General features: G+C 38.8%; 1 protein-coding gene across 14 annotated transcripts in view; it reads right to left on the bottom strand.

Moving 5' to 3' along the window:
* SPTLC3 (serine palmitoyltransferase long chain base subunit 3) overlaps nt 1–16,194 on the bottom strand; it is a 166,499-nt gene that overhangs the window by 49,966 nt on the left and 100,339 nt on the right. For all 14 annotated transcript variants that reach the window (XR_007905367.1, XR_007905366.1, XM_051792753.1 and 11 more), the window contains 5 exons: nt 15,983–16,174; nt 14,264–14,418; nt 13,280–13,428; nt 2,635–2,759; nt 436–529 (listed from right to left, as the gene is read on the bottom strand). Coding sequence is in view for 12 of the 14 variants with exons in the window: in XM_051792753.1 (XP_051648713.1) it covers nt 436–529; nt 2,635–2,759; nt 13,280–13,428; nt 14,264–14,418; nt 15,983–16,174 (715 nt within the window). In the remaining 2 variants the exon portion in view is untranslated. The remainder of the gene's footprint in view (nt 1–435; nt 530–2,634; nt 2,760–13,279; nt 13,429–14,263; nt 14,419–15,982; nt 16,175–16,194) is intronic.

Below are 16,194 nucleotides of genomic sequence, written 5' to 3'. Positions count from 1 at the left end.
TACATCTTTGGTATTAGATCCCTGGAAATTCAGAATAACTGCTTCAAAGTAATGCCATGTGAATGGAACTCTGGTTGCACTGAACCTGCTGGAAACAGAGGTATGTTTTTGTGTGTTTTTACTACCTGAACTATAATGACAATAACGATAAACCCTTTATGACACCACAGAGTCATTCAGAATGTCAAAAAGACAGCAACGAGATTAAGACGACACTGAATTATGAAATTAAGGTCCAACCTGATGACACAAATCATACACAATAGTAATTATAGTATTGCACTCTTAATTTTTCCCATCAGAAATCACTCATAACATTAAACAGTTAATCTTTCTGCCTGAGAACTGACAGCAAAGTAAGCATTGAAAGAAAGCATTCTTGCCTTTGAGGTGTGAACAATTCTGTCTCTACAGTTTTCCAACTTCAATACTCACTATTATGCTTGAAGATTCTAATAGTGGCACCTGAAAGCCTCGCACCAAGAACGAGAGAAGTGTGGTTCAACTCATCACTTAAAATGAGGCAGCCCTGTGGAGAAGGAGCACAATAAGTACCTGCACGAACGGGGAGGCTGCTGACACGTGTGCATGTGTGTGTCAGCACAAACACACGTCTGTGATAAAGAACTGCACCAGTTAAGCTGTAAGTATTAAACATGAACTGGATTTTCTGCCACTTTTCTGAAGGTGCCAGGGTGCACCGCAAAGGCAGGCAGAAACTGTGGGGTCAGATTCTCAGGCACATTCTCAGGTGGTTCGCAGGATCAAATTTCTCCTGTAACTGAAAAGTAGCAAATAACCCTACTGAAGGTTGACTGTTTTATAGTAAAATCCAGAGATGTTGCTTCCTCTATCACCTCTCTACAGTCTATTTTGAGTTGTGAGGAAAATGCAGCCACCTCCCCATATATAAAGTGTTTGACAGTAGTAGTGTAAGGAGGAGTAATAAAAAAAAAAAAAAAAAAAGGCTGGACTGACATCAGCACTTTCCACTGCAGAAATGAGATCAGGAGAGATTGTAAGTCCCACCTCCATTAAGATGTGAGTGAAGTTTAGGCACTAGGAGGAGCCTTTCTCTGGTAAATGCATTTACAGTTGACCTGGAGTATACTTTTTATTAATTAACTCAGTTGAAAACTCATTTTGTTTTTAGAAACTAAAATACAAATGCAGGAGAAGTAAATTTGTATATTACATTAACAGGAGCCAGGACTCACAGTTGAAATTCAGGCCTGAACCCTAATTTAGCTCTGCTTTCTATTAAACATCTTGTGCTGTGGTTTCATTACCCAAAGGGCAACACAACATTAAGTAAATACTTATTTTGGAATCATGGATTAGGCCTAGGTTGAGAGATACTCACACAGTCTGCCTAGAGACTGGTATGAAGCACTAATAGTAAGTGTATATGCATCTTGACAAGAAAATGTAGCTGCTAGGCTTAATTATAGAGGAAAACACAGGAAAAAAATCTCCCAAACATAGGGCAGTTACACAATATCTGTAATATATAATAATATTGTATAATAATACACACTGAATTGTTAAATATATATATCATATATCCAGTAATATCTTTATTTGTGCCACTTTTATCTAAATATCCCATGTCTGACAGAGGTTTGAGTCTCCACATAAGGCCAGGTAAGTGAGGGAAAATTATTAAAAGCAAGGGACAAGTATCTTAAGCTATTATGTATGTCTGCAATTTCATAAATTTACTTTTGTTAATTCTCAGTATCTGTTCCCTTTGAAAGTACTGGACAACTTCTCCAGCACCACTGCAGACTGAAGTTCATGTTCTGAGTAGCTGAAGCAGTTCTCCCTGCCCAACACTTGCATACACATATTTCAGAAATCTCTAGCAAAAGCTGCATTCATCTTCAACAGTGAGTGAAGAAGTGTCTTCACCTCTATGCTGCTGTTTCAGAAGTTTTGATCATACACCACAGAGTGAATTCATTCTGTTCCACACTTCGATGAACTAAGGAGGAGCTCCCAGCTTTCCCAGCACAGTGTCTCTGCTTGTGATGTCCAGGACTGACAGGATGATGGATATTCATGCCTTTGTGTTAGTTACCCCAGATCAGAGATGAAGTCCCTTCAGCACCAAATAAGAACCCAACTTCTGTAATATGGTCATGACTTTAGACTTGCGTTTGCTGCCAGCTTTCTTGGCAGAGCTGGTTGGAGCTCTGTTCATCAGGAATGGTAAAGCTTTTTGTTTCCTGAAAGTGTTGTATAAACTATCCCAATAGTCATCTTCCACCACAGGTAGCTGGGCAATATCTCTGCAAGCAGCCCAAATACTTTCTCCCAAACACCTGGTCAAGGGATACAACGTTCGCTTACTTTTTTGGGAGAATCAACTTCATTAAGAGGAGCTAAACAGCCATATCCCTGATCCTTAAATAAGTATTAGATATGTGTGATAGCAACACTCAACACTAGCAAAAGTGGTGAAGGAGCATATTTAAGGTCACAAGGTCATCAGCCTTGTGACTCACACATTCCTGATTCCAAGCTTTGTTCCTTGATCAAGCCTTTCCACTCAGTGAGCGCCCAGAATTCTGTAACAGTAGTTAAAACAATCAATAAACGATTGTTCTACGTGTTCCTTTAGGAAGTCCTCACCTTTCCAACAAGGGCTGGAATATTCATCGAGTTAGTTGCAAAGCCCATGCCAAACACCATGGAATCTTCAACACCAAGGAATGTGGCCACAAGTTTTTCTAGTTCTACATGCTTGTCTAGGGTGCCTGCAGAAATAAGCACAGGAAATATTAAATCTCATTAAACTGTGAAAGTTTTAAGGCACAAAACGTACAAAAGAACAGGCTAGAAGTGTGTTATGAAGCTATATGACATTAAGTTCTAATGAAGGTTTTTCATTTGTATCCTGTGCATGTGGGGTACTGCAAGAAAAAGCAAGGGTGTAAACCAGCTGTGACTAATACTAATAAATACTGCAGCTGTTAAGGCAGCAAAGCAGCTGCTGTGGCAAAAAGCTTCCCTTTTTTGTAACAACTTTTGACATAGTTTATTCTGAAGATTAATTTTTTGCTTTTTCTCTCCCTTGCAAAGAGGACAAAAATACCTCCTTTTTTGTAGGAAATGTGGGGAAAACATTTTAGGCATTCTTAAATTCTCTCTGGATGTGAAAACAAAAACCAGGGACAAGATTCTTCCATTTTTTGTTGAGTGCCTACATATGTATACAAAATCCTTAATTAGGATTTTACATGGATAGACAAACAAAAGTGTTCTCCATATTTTTTCTGCTTTGGAAGGTAAAAGCTATTCCACTCTCCATAACTGATGATAACTCTCCCCTTTCCTTCCTCTCAGCAATGAACATAAATGATAAGGCAACACTAGAGAGCCTTCTTTATTGCATGTTAATTAGTGCCTGAAGTCTCCAAACAAATAAGGTGCTCCAACTACCCAGCAAAGGCAGTATCCTTCCTGCCCAACTCACAGCGAAGGAGGACAAAATACAAAACGCAACAAACAAAAGAGTGGTGTTAAGAGACTGAGATAACAAATAGCTTTGAACAGTAAGGAATCATCTCAACTTGCCAGCTCTCTAGTCTTTGGTTGCCTGGCTGTGCATTGCAGGTACCAAGGCAGAAGGAACTCTTACAGGATGATCTGTGTGTGGATTCTGACTGAGCATTTCCCCTGTGAGTAAGGCTGTAATCAGGGAACAGAAGAAAAAAATTAGGCAAGTGAATACCTTACCTCACTTGCACTGCACAAACTGCTGTCACAATAATATAGGCAAAGTGAATTACAATTGATGGGACAAGAAAGCTGTGTTCACTGTGATAGACAAAGGGAGATGAATGGAGGAACACAGAAGCTTGGCTGGAGCGTCTCAACAAGAATGATGAGTCAGGAAGATGATCTTACCTTCATCATGGAGGAGAGCTCATTAACAAAGTCAAATAGAACAGTTTCAGCAACAACACTAAGAGGGTAGAGTGAAGTAGTGTTTTCATTATTTTTTCTCATTAAATATCTAACGTAGGAATGACATTGACTTGGAAAAGAATGTGCAAAGTATCTATCACGCAGCCAGGTAACACTCCAACAGCCAGGAGATGAGGAGCAAGGGTCATATGGCTTCTGGAAAAACCTTTACATGGCCAGTAAAGAACATACTTTGCACAGAGCCCTGAGCTAACTCTGGCAGAGCTTTGAGAGTGTCTCTGCACTCCTTGTACCACACAGACTGTACATGGGGCTGGGCTGTCTCTGTGCTCTGAGAAGTTAGGCAATGTGACACAGAAAATCTGGCTCTGCAGAGCCTCCAGTAGATGCAAGCTGACCCTGTATGAAGCTCTTTGAGGATGGCTAATTTTTGAATTTGTAGATTCCAAGATACACTTGGATACACGCTGGCTCTGCACACAGCCACCATTTAGTAGCCAAGCTTCATGAAATACAAAACTACACAGTGTTTCAGAGCTGAGCTGCCCACTGGAAATGTGAGTGAGAATCTATGTCTTAATTTGTAAGCCCAGCCCAGGTCTCAGAGTGTACTTCTATGGCTAATTCTATATTTTCTGCAAATTTGCCCCATCTAGTCTTCAACCTGATTACAGCACTCATGGACAACTAAGAGTTCCAGCATGACCATCTGCCTCAGTATTCCCTGCAGATGTTATTTTGTCACTTGAGGGATATCAGCACACAAAAAGTTGATGAAGTCTGAAACGGAAGCTTGAAGCAAACCACACAGTAGTCACAGCTGGAATTAGAAGGAGGATTGTGAAAGCACGAGAGACAAGCAGTGTGTGCTTTGCAAGGGAGGCATTTTAAGGCATGACAAAATTGTCCCTGACTTTTCCAGGGATAAATCTGACGCTACTGGGGTGGAGTTAAATTGCTTTTTGGGGTTGCATCATATGTTTTCTGTTTTTACAAACAAGAAAAGCCTGACTCAATACAGATTGTTCTGTTAAAGCATCTATTAGATGACCCACAAAGGAACAGCACATTTTGGACCTATTTTTATTGATTTTGTGATTATGAAACATTCTGAAAGTGACCGATCCCTACATATTATTTACTAATCCCAAGACTGAATAGAGATGATACTGTACATTGCTATTGCCTACAAATCCTGGAATAAAAACTGGAATCAGTTTGCAAAACAAAAACCTGAATGACACAGGTTTGCAAAATAAGCTCTGGCTTTGAATTACCTTAATTGTCATGGCAATAGTGTAGGTGGGAGATGAGATGCTGCAGAAGTAAAACAATACACACCAGTACTGACACTGGGAAGTCCATGACAGCTGTATACACTGAGCAGAGGTGATAAAGCATATCAGCTTGCATTTTGCCAGGTTTAAAGTAAATAGGGTATTTATTTAATAAATTATGCATTTATTTAATCATTTATTTAATCTCCAGTATAGGTCAGTCCTTGGACACTGTAAATGGCATCAATTATATCACTTCTCTCCACTGGAGGAAACAAGGGGGCAGATACGCTGTGCTGGGATGTGGCTTGTTCCACTAGCATTCCCAGCCAGTCACAGCAACCCCTGCAACAAGCATAAACAGCACGACCAGACCAGATGCAAATTTGATCCAAAGGAACTGGCACAAGCTGAAACAACTCACCATCAACATCTCAAGCTACATAAGAAAGGCAGTAATTACACTGCTCTTCCTTAAATACAGCCTTAGAGGTGTCAAGTGAGGTTATCATGGCCCTTAAAATGTCTTGTTTTGTGCTAGATTCAAGACCACCATCATGTTCTGATGAATGAAGTGATACACTAGATACATTTTTATTAATACATTGTACACACAGATAGCTTCTACACTTGCCCCATGCACGGACATCAGAAATTTCTCCCATCCTCCACCTGTTCTGATTTTTATGCCAACTACAACTTGGTTTGATCCACCAAATGAGGATACAACTAAATAATGTACGCCAATCTCCTGTGAAAGATTTAAGACAAAGAAAAAAGAGAAAGGTACCTGTGTCTTTAGGAGACAAAATGAAATAATTTGAAAGTTTTTCTTCACTGCTGAACAGGTGAATGCACTACGGTACAGTAGGAGTTACTGTGACCCAAGACTGTATAGGCATTAAGATCAAAGATCTTATCAGAAGTGGACTTTCACAATGGTAGCCACCTCCACAGATTCCCACACTTCTCTTCCCAAATAAATCCCCTCCTTTTCAAAATCTGATGACCCAGTTCCCTCCATTAACTTGTCACTGCACTCTGGTGACAGGGAACATGAAGCACACTGTGTTCTGACAGGCTTCTGTCATCGGCTTACCCATACTCTTGGGTTCAAAGTCATTGTCAGTCTACTAGACAGATAAAGCTTGAAAATGCACTTCCCATGGTCCACAGTCATTATTTAGCTTTGACACTTTCAGCCTGGACAAGGTGGTTTGTGCCACTGGTTAGTCTGCCCAATACAGTCTTTCAGGTTCTTATGCACTAGTGACACGGACTGGTTAAACTGCCAACACTGGCAACAGGATCCTGTAATAGAATTTTATGTTTGGAATTCTGAGACCCAAAGAAGACAGGAAAATCCCTGCTTGCCTCAAGTTAAAACAAAAGCTGGAGGAGTAAACTGATATAAGCAACAAGTCACTGAAAGAAAAAGGAACAGCTGGGAATCCTGTGCATCCCTGATGTGACTCACCCAGGTGAATAAGAGCCATTATGCTATGAAAATGAAGGTTTGTCAGAGGCACCCTTAGGAGGGTGGGGAACAGAACAAAACACCTGAACTTCCTTGTCACAGCTGAAACTTAAGGTCACAAACTCACCCTGCTAGAACATTTTCAGAGACGAAAAAATAGTATCACTGAAACGCATACATGCTTTTACAAAAGCAAGGTTGGATGAGCTATTTATAGAAGGATGAAGAAACAGAAGATGTAGAAATGGTATTATTTCTTTACACCATGCTTACAGAGTGGATGATGCAAATGGTATCAACCAGAGCAAAGCCTAAACTTGTAGAACGAGACATTGGCAAGAGAGAGACAGAGAATGATACCGTAGTGTTATGTAGTTGCCTCATTTAACACTGCATGTGCATAAAACAGCCCCAAAATAGGTAGCTTTTGAGGAATCATTTAATAGAAAGGAAATACTCAAGTTTTCTTAACATTGCTACCAGCTAATAGGGCTTTCATACCATAAAGATGCTGTGGGTGTTACAGATCTAATGATATACCTGTGTAATTTACTGATTCTCAGAAAAAAAAGTAGATTCATTTTAACAAAACCTTCAGTTTGGTTGAGATCTTTCTGGTTTTGTTTCTTTTTTTCATTTTAGAAAAACACAAAGTTAACAAAACTTACGTTTAAATCCAACTTCTTCATGCCAAAGCCTGGATGGCAGTACCTTAAGTATCTAAATATTTGCATAGATAACATCATATACAGGAGATATTTTAGGTTTTAAACAAGTCATACAACCCTTAAATTATTCTGGACACCTTCAATTCCACCTGCCAGAAGGTGGCCTATCCAGAGCTTAATCTTGCTTTGCAAAGCATACTTTTGCAATGGTGAAACACCAGGAACAAACCTGACCCTTTGATCATAAATTGGATAAGTTATTTATGAGAGGGTAGGTGCAAAAGGGAAATGATGTTAGTAGGAAATGACAAAAGAAAATTCCTCTCATGTTTCCTAATTTATACCATACTCCACCAGAAAGTAACCAAGGTTATGAAATATATATATATACACACACATATAAATTCTCATTCATGTGGCTGTATTTTTCCTTAAGCTCCTACTTGGAAACTGTAAATTATGGGAACATTAGTTTTTTATCTCTTTCTCTTAACTGAAAAATGGACCATTTATTTGTGTTTGTTCAGTATTGAGTTTAAAACAAGCAAGCCCTAACTAAAGCTTTGAAGTGACATAAAAGAAAGAATGAAGAAATATATATTTTTACCTTCTTGAAATGCTGCTAGAAATTTATACTAGGCCTTAAAACCCAACAGAAGGAAGTGAAGGGGACGGAGCTACTTTTGCAGTTTAAATGTTGGCACAGATTTTCAGATCTGCCTTTTGGAAATCAGATCACAATCAAACAAAAACCCCCGACCTCTAACGAACAAAAAGCCCTACAACTGAGTGCAAGTCAGGTGTTAAAGGGTGATCTCCTAACCATGCCCTCCAGAGTGAATCACCCTGCAAGTGTTCTGTGCAGGCTCCATCTTGTCTTTTGGTCCAAGGCATAATCACAGGAGAAGGATTTCAAAAGGCAGGAATCCTGCTTGGCTGCTTAAGAAGCACTAATGATACATTTGCTCCAGTTACTCACGGAGATCATCTCCATAAGGAATAATGGGGAGTTAGATAAATAGAGCATTGGAACTACCAGCTGTCCATGTGACAGTCCTGTCACCAGCCCGGTGCTAAGCCTAGGAGTGTTCAGGGCATGGTAATCTGCCTTATCTTAAAAGAAGTGTAACTTTACTGATCATATTATCATCTGCAAGCAGCAACCAGGAGACTAATTTGCTTGTTTGTCAATAATTTTCAGTTATGTTGCTTAAAAAAGGCTGACTGTAAACACAGAATGACAGGACGGGCTCAGACAAAAGGCTTGTGAGTCTGTCTCCAACAGTAGCCAGCTCCCACTCCAGCCATTAAAATACATTGATTTGCATGGAAAAAAAGGACTTCACATTCAAGCTGTCATTCTTTCATTATTTTTCTACTATATAGAGGGAATATATGCTACATCATATTTATTTAGATTCCTATTTGCCAGTATTTTTTATTAAGCTAAAAAATAACACTTTTGAAAGGCAGATTAAAATAGATAAAATGTGGTACAGAGATTTTTTGGGGGTAATTACAATAAATACCCTAACGTTCCAAACACTCCAGTTACTCTAATAGTTGGTGTCCAGTTACTTATGGAATGAATCATAGAATGGTTTGGGTTGGAAGGGACCTTAAACACCACCTAGTTCCAACCGCCCTGCCATGGGCAAGGACACCTTCCACTAGATCAGGTTGCTCCAAGCCCCATCCAACACAGCCTTGAACACTTCCAGGGATGGGGCAGCCACAGCTTCTCTGGGCAAACTGTGCCAGTGCCTCACCACCCTCATAGTGAACAATTTCTTCCTAAAATATAATCTAAACCTGCCCTCTGTCAGTTTAAAGACATTCCCCCTTATTCTGTGACTCCATGCCCTTGTAAAAAGCCCCTCTCCAGCTCTCTTGTAACCACCTTTAGGTACTGGATGGCTACTTAAATCCTTCAACATTTAAGAATTATTGATTCAGACCCAAGGTCTATTTCTGAAAAACAAAACTTCAAGAAACTAATCAGGACATGAAAAATGTACAATGTACAATGAACTAGCCAAAGGGGAAAAAAAAAGTGACCTTTTCTGCACCTACAGGAGAAATCACTGCTGACAAAAGCTGTTTTAATTTAAATAACACTCATGGTCAATTTTGTCAGATATAGGCGCAGATCTCGCTGTATCCTCCCATGGCATCTCATACAGTTAATGCAGCATCTTCTCTGCTGGCTTTGATAAGTTTAACCTCCCCAGTCTCAGATGTGCTCAGAATACTCTTACCATTCCAGGTGAATGGTCCTATCCTTCCTCCCAGCCTGCCCTCTGACCCAGAGGACCTTTCTCTGTTCTACATCTCCAGCTGCTCTGAAATTTTCTGAACGGTCTTATTTATGCTTAAATTTTTGCCACCAAGATCCTTCAGGGACTACTGCCATGCCACATACCACACAGAACTGAAAAGTATTTCCCCTCTAAGCAGACCCATCATCACTGGGTTTTGCCTTCTGCCTACCATCTGCAAACAACCACTTTCACACATTCACCCAAGCTACTGCTCGTAGAAGACATGCCCCAGGCTTATGTGCATCTCTTTCTTGTTGATTTAAGTATCTTCCCTTAATACCTTTCTAATCTTAGTGTACTTAGAAACACTGAAAACAGCCAGGTTACTGCTTCATTAGTTCCTTATGTGCTACCTTTGTTGTAAATACTGCCCAGCTTCATAACAATACAAGTATGTGTGTATTCCTAGTTCAAGTCAAATTTGTATGACGATTTGCTAGTCAACAGGCTCACTATTAACAACTGTCCAGCAATGGCTATAGGCATGTAATTAATAATATAAATTTGTATTAAACAACTAATTACATTAAATAATGCTAAACAACTAGTACTAAATGTACCATACACACAAAAAAAGGTCCCTTTTGCTCGTAATCCTTCATCTGACAGTTGTCTTGTATTGATGTCTGATGTGTTGATTGGGGTAGAACGAATGCAGGACAGACATATATAGTAGTATCCCAGCTTCTGAATAACTGCAGCTTAAGGACATCCTGAATCAGACAACATTTTGTATTTTTCTAATTTCTATCAATGATCTCTCCTCTGCATGTGGCCAGTGTCCCTTGCAATGCAATGGAGTGTAAAGTTCTGGCATCTGCAGCTTCCTTTGCAAAGAGTTCCTTGGGTCTGCCAGCCTCCAGTGTGGAGAGCTGCCTCCTGGATTTGGGTGGAAACCTTCTACCAACTTCATACAACACCCTGTAGATCTGGCAGTGGCAGAGGCAATGAACAGTGAACCCTGACCTCTCTTCATGCCACACATAATTTTGAAGATTTCTATAATTTCTCCCTTCAGGCTCTTTCTGAGGCAGATGACAGGCATTTCTGACAGCTGAGGACAGCAAGCTCAGTAGTTCTTCACCCAGAAGCTGTTTGAGGCCTTTGATGATCCTTTTGGCCCTTCTCTTGCACTTTCCAGTTCTGCTAAATATTTTTGATCAGAACTACAGAGAGTACTCAAGACAACAGCAAACAGCAGCTTTATGCAGCATACTAAGGCTGTGGTTGGCTTTCTGTTCACTTCCTAATAATTCCTAGTGTTTGATTTGCTTTCTGACCACTGAACAACAAGCTAATGCTTTCACAGAACTACCACCTATAGCTCCAAGATCTTGCTCCTAAGGGGTAATAGCTAGCTTGGTCTTAAAAAAGGAAAAATATTTTTCTTTTCACATTCAAAATCCCACAAAAGCCTCAGAAACATGTCTAAAATGACACTGTTTACTAAGGAAGTGATTTCTTATTATCATTTAAAAAGAGTATGGAATTAAAAATGGAGTGAAAAGCTTTTAATCTTTTTAGGGAGGACAAATCTAGGAATGTCAGCCACTGTTTTTATCAGTTTTAACCATGTTTAAACATCCACGCTAACTTATTCTGAGAGTAAACTACCTGCAACAACATTCTGATATGACAGCATTCACAGCCACTCCACAGCCCGCACAATTATAAGAGGAGGAGTGTAGGCAGAAGAGCACAAAGGACAGTTTCACCATCGTGTATTCTTTCAAACATCACTCAAATCACTTTCATTTGTGTCTTCTTTGTTTTGCTCTCCTTCTGAAATCTTCTGAAAGTAGTGGAATGATCCTTCTCAAAGAGAGATGTTGGTAAAACTCAAACATGCCAGCCACTTAAATGCACACAAGCAGAACAGTGCTTTCAAAGTCATGTAGCTTGAAAATATAAATATGTTCAAGTGCTCTCTTGAATTAAGACCCCACAGGCAATTTACAGCCTTGGCTCCTCCAGCTCACTGCATTTTTACTTCAAACCACTTGAGCTCAGCCACACAATAACAACAAAAGTTTTGAAATGTGATCTGCCCAGAAACAAACCCAGTCTGTTCTATTTATCCAGGATGGAGATGACAAATGCTAGCTGAAACAGGTAAGACCTTTCTTACAGAGCCTTCCCAACTCACTTGAAAGTATATGTGTATATATATTTAACTCAGAATTTTTCAAATCTGTTTGACTGTGATGAGAGCAGAGCTGAGGCAGTACAAGAGGGTAAAGGAGGAAGGAAAGAGGGTATCCATGCTATGAGGTTATTTTCCTTAGGTTGTTTATACAGGTCTTGGTGACAGACAGGCTCCAACAAAAGCCAGGGCCAATGAAAGAAAAATCTTTTAATAAGTTTGTTGGGTTTTTTTTGAGAACAAGTCAAGGTTACGCAAGTCTTCCATTAAAAAAATTCTGCAAAAGCTAAAGAATAAGTAACACCAGTCATAATCTTAGATGTACTGAAATGTTCTTAGACAAAATCCAAGAGCAAAAAGACAGAAAGAAAGCTTCCTTCAATACCTTAGATGACTAGAAATGGTGACCACTTTCAAGCATGCAATTCAGGTTAAATAATATATTGCAGTCACCAGATGGGTCACCTACAAAAGGAAAGTAGGGTCAATCTGTGAACCCTCTCTTAGTGGTGTCACTGACATAGTTATTATTGGCAAATCAAAGCATGTTGACAAGATAAGAAGCAGGTGGCAAGGTTCGTGTTATTGTTTCATCTGGAAATGAGACACTAATAGAAACTCAAAATAAATACAGTATTTTTTTCATAACATTTCCGGAGGAACAGAGTTTACTTCGAGAGATAAAAAATGAAATTTTTTCAGGTTGCTGGATTAGGATAAAAGGTCTATAAAAGACTTCTCTATTCTGACAAGCCTACCTTTTTTTTTTTTTTAATTAACTCCTACGAAAGATAAAATCTGAAGAGAAACCACCCCTTGCATTTCTATGGCTTGACATTCTCTCCGAAATGTAAGCTGATTGTACCATTAGGAATGCATGGCTTTGTGTAAAAATATAAAGTTGAAGGTAACACTACATGCAGCCCACAAACTAAAAAAGCAGACAAATCATAAAGGACACATAAAGCAAAAAAGTCAGATAGAGCCTTCCTGAGTTTATTCCTTAAAGGTGCAGTAGAAATTTGTGCCAATAATGTCTCATAAAAAAATTTCAATATGCTCTTAGAACATGGGATTAAAAAAAATTATGTAAAAGATAATTTTCTTTATCTGAAACATCTGTGTGTGGTAACAGATATAAATCTGTGATGCAACTGATTTGCCCTAGAACAGTTCTTGAAGTCTCTATGTGGTTTTTACTTCTCTTAAAAAATAAGCCCGTTACTTCCATCATTAAAAATCCCAGGCATTTAGTTTTGCTTTTCCAAAAATCAGTATTATTTTTCCTTTTGAAAAAATATCCTCATGTGATAACAAAAAAACCACAGCATCCCTTTTAATTGCGAAACAAGTAATTGCTGATGCAATTCCTTCAAGATATCTGTAAAAAAAAAGCATATAATTACAGAAACCTTGGTAAACAAGGTTTACCTGGAGTAAACATCCAGCTGTTTACTCACCCATTTCTTGTCTGGTACTGCAGACTCCCGTCCCATACTTTTCTAACTCTATGGTCACAGTTTTCAAAGCATTAACATCTGTTTCTGCGAAGCCGAGGTAGTTATAAGAACCCATATTGATTACATTCTTGATAGTCCTTCCTGTAAACCTAGAATTAAAGCAAATTTTAAACAATAGTGCAACTTCCCCTCCAACAACAAGCAAAAAGAAAAAAATCCCCAAATTTTTCCACCAAATTTTGTTCTATTTGGGAATTTACAGTCCTCTAACAACCCAAAGGTTTTTACAGCCTTTCTCTTTTTTCTGGCTAAATACTCTTTCCTGGTCAGAATGTTTTCTAGAAGCCAAGCTGTAGATGGCAATACAGTGGTTATTAGGTGAAAGGCTGCTTTTGTGGATTTAAAGAAATAAACTAACCTAAAACTTCATTTAAGGAACAACTTAGAGACACTAATTTTTCAAACAAAATGTCAACAGCTTCCACAAAGTCTTCAGTGTTCTCATACAGACAGAGAAATTAAACATGATGAAAATGTTGTGGGAAACACTAAGATACATTCTCACTTAACTGAAAAATAGCCAACCTACACATTGTCTATGCTCTGAATTCCCGCAGCTGTTTAATTCAGTTGTGATACACCGAAATCTTCAAGCTGTAATCTGCTTAAAACCCGCTCCCAAAGACTCACTGTGAAAGCAAGAAGCCACATTCATGCAATGCAAGAGATTGTGATTTAAATCCTAACCATGGGATACAAGAAATTTTGTTGTAATATTCTGAGTAAAGGTCTGTCGTTATAAATGAAGCATCAGCAGTTTTACTTGTGCTGACACAGCCAAACAAACCCATTTGTGATTGACTTGGAAATCCATACTGCGTTTCCAAACAATTCCAGAGGAAAAGGGTCAGATTGTCAGCAACTTGCAGATGTACCAGGAGTATTCTTTTGAAGCTGAGAGGTGCAGAGTGTAAGATGACTCACCTAAATGTCCAGTTGTAATCATCTGTAACACGTTCCATGAGGTCAAACTGTGGCCCAGGGACACTGCAAATTGGCCGGTTCCAGTTATCCCGTATTCTCATATAGAGGTTTCTGGTGTAAAAGTTCTCAAAATCTTGATAAAGTGGTACAAAATCCTGGTTTGAAAACATGCACAGGGTTATGTTGCTGGGAAAATGTCTGCTTCTGTACCCAAGTCATTCCCATTAACAAGGAAAAACGGATTCATTAGTAAATAGAGAGCTGTAACAGCCACATATTCCTATGTCACACACAACTCCAAAAATCAAGTATCTTACTTTAATTCTTTTGAAACACAGTGTTGGATTTTTTAAGTGGTGGAGTTTTTTGTTGGTTTTTGTTTGTCTGCTTGTGTTTTTAGATTGGGTTCTTTTTTTTCTATGAGGAGGTGTCAACTGCTTGTTTTTTTTTTTAAATGGTCAACAAGCTGGTTTAACTCTCCATTTGTATCTTGAAAGTTGGAAATGGAAAAATTAAAGATTCTTTCACTTGGAGAAACCAACTGCTTTAAATTGAGCATCTTGCTATGTGTGGAGCAGACTGAAAACTAAGATAAACAACTCATTACATTTCAAGAAATGCTGGATACATTAGATAAAAGCTACTCCAGTAAGTGATCTGGGCATTGCTGGCCTAGACTAGACATGCAAACAGCCAGTTAATACAACTGGTTTGGTTGACAATTTCTATTTATGGATTTTACTTGGAAATTAAATTTAAAAAATGTAAGGAATCTAAACAAAGTTTTATATGAAACAGGAATATATCCATGTTGGACACTGGATACAATAAACTGATAAAATAACACGGCACACAGTTGACATACATAGGGAAATTAAATGAACATGTAATCCATGCTGAAGGACAAGAAAATTTAACTGCCACAACTGGAATCAACAAGTGGCCAAATCATGAAGTGAATTGAAAATGATATTCATTAAGCTGTGCATTCAGCTTTGGAAAGATAAATCAGGAAACAATTTCAGAATTTTATTTGTAAGGGGAACAGTAACACTATTCCCATTTTCCCTTCATTTTGCCAGGTGTTACTGTAAATGATGACTCAAACTGCACAGAGAAAGAGGAGCAACCAAAAATTCTAAACAAAGTTGGAAGGCAGTTGAGCTTGCTAAGGTGTAAGTTTCACTTAGAACTATGTGGGATGAAAAAATTTCTAAGTCAGGACTTACAAGAATTCAGGCTACATTCACTTTGTGCCAGGACATGATTCCCGAGTGGTCTGTGAGCAGCAGTTCAGGAAACATAAGCCAGCAATTACAAAAATCACTGCCTGTGGATGTGAAGGTAGCCAGGTGGGACAAAGGAAGATCGGGGTTTAAGAGATTTGACAAGATGATATATTTAACAATAAGGCATTCCTGAGTTTTCTTGTTTCGTGGATCAATTTAAGTGCACCTCTATTTTGCTGAGAGTATTATGACACTCTTGGAACAACATGAACATCTCTCTGGGTAAAAATCATGATTTTACCTATATATACAGGTACATAAGAGTACACGTGCATATAACTCTACTGCAGTGTGAGTCATTCCCCTCATCCTTATGCAATGCTCTCTGAGATGAAAGGTGTATTCCTTGTTAGTTCAACAGGTTGCTGTAAATCACTTGCAAGCAGGGGAAAACTCAGCTGTGGATACATAACATCTTTTTCATACATACTTTTTGTTGTTCTCTCTCTTCAGCAATGTTACGTTTTTCTAGTCCCCAGGCTCTCATAAAATCTCGCAGGTAGCCAAATATTGTTCCCACTGCAAAACCCACGACAGTAAAAACTGCAACATACATTGGTGCCTGTTCAAAGTGCTCAATAAATGTCTTTTTGTAGAGAGTTCCGTTTGACACGCCATTCTTCTGAAAATACAGAACAGAAA

Source organism: Manacus candei, unplaced genomic scaffold (assembly GCF_025592945.1).
Source record: "Manacus candei isolate 608988 ecotype Guabito, Panama unplaced genomic scaffold, ASM2559294v1 h1tg000035l, whole genome shotgun sequence".
NCBI classification, from domain to species: Eukaryota; Metazoa; Chordata; class Aves; order Passeriformes; family Pipridae; genus Manacus; species Manacus candei.
Note: the sequence above shows the minus strand (reverse complement) of the source record. Positions and strands in the feature narration are given on the sequence as shown.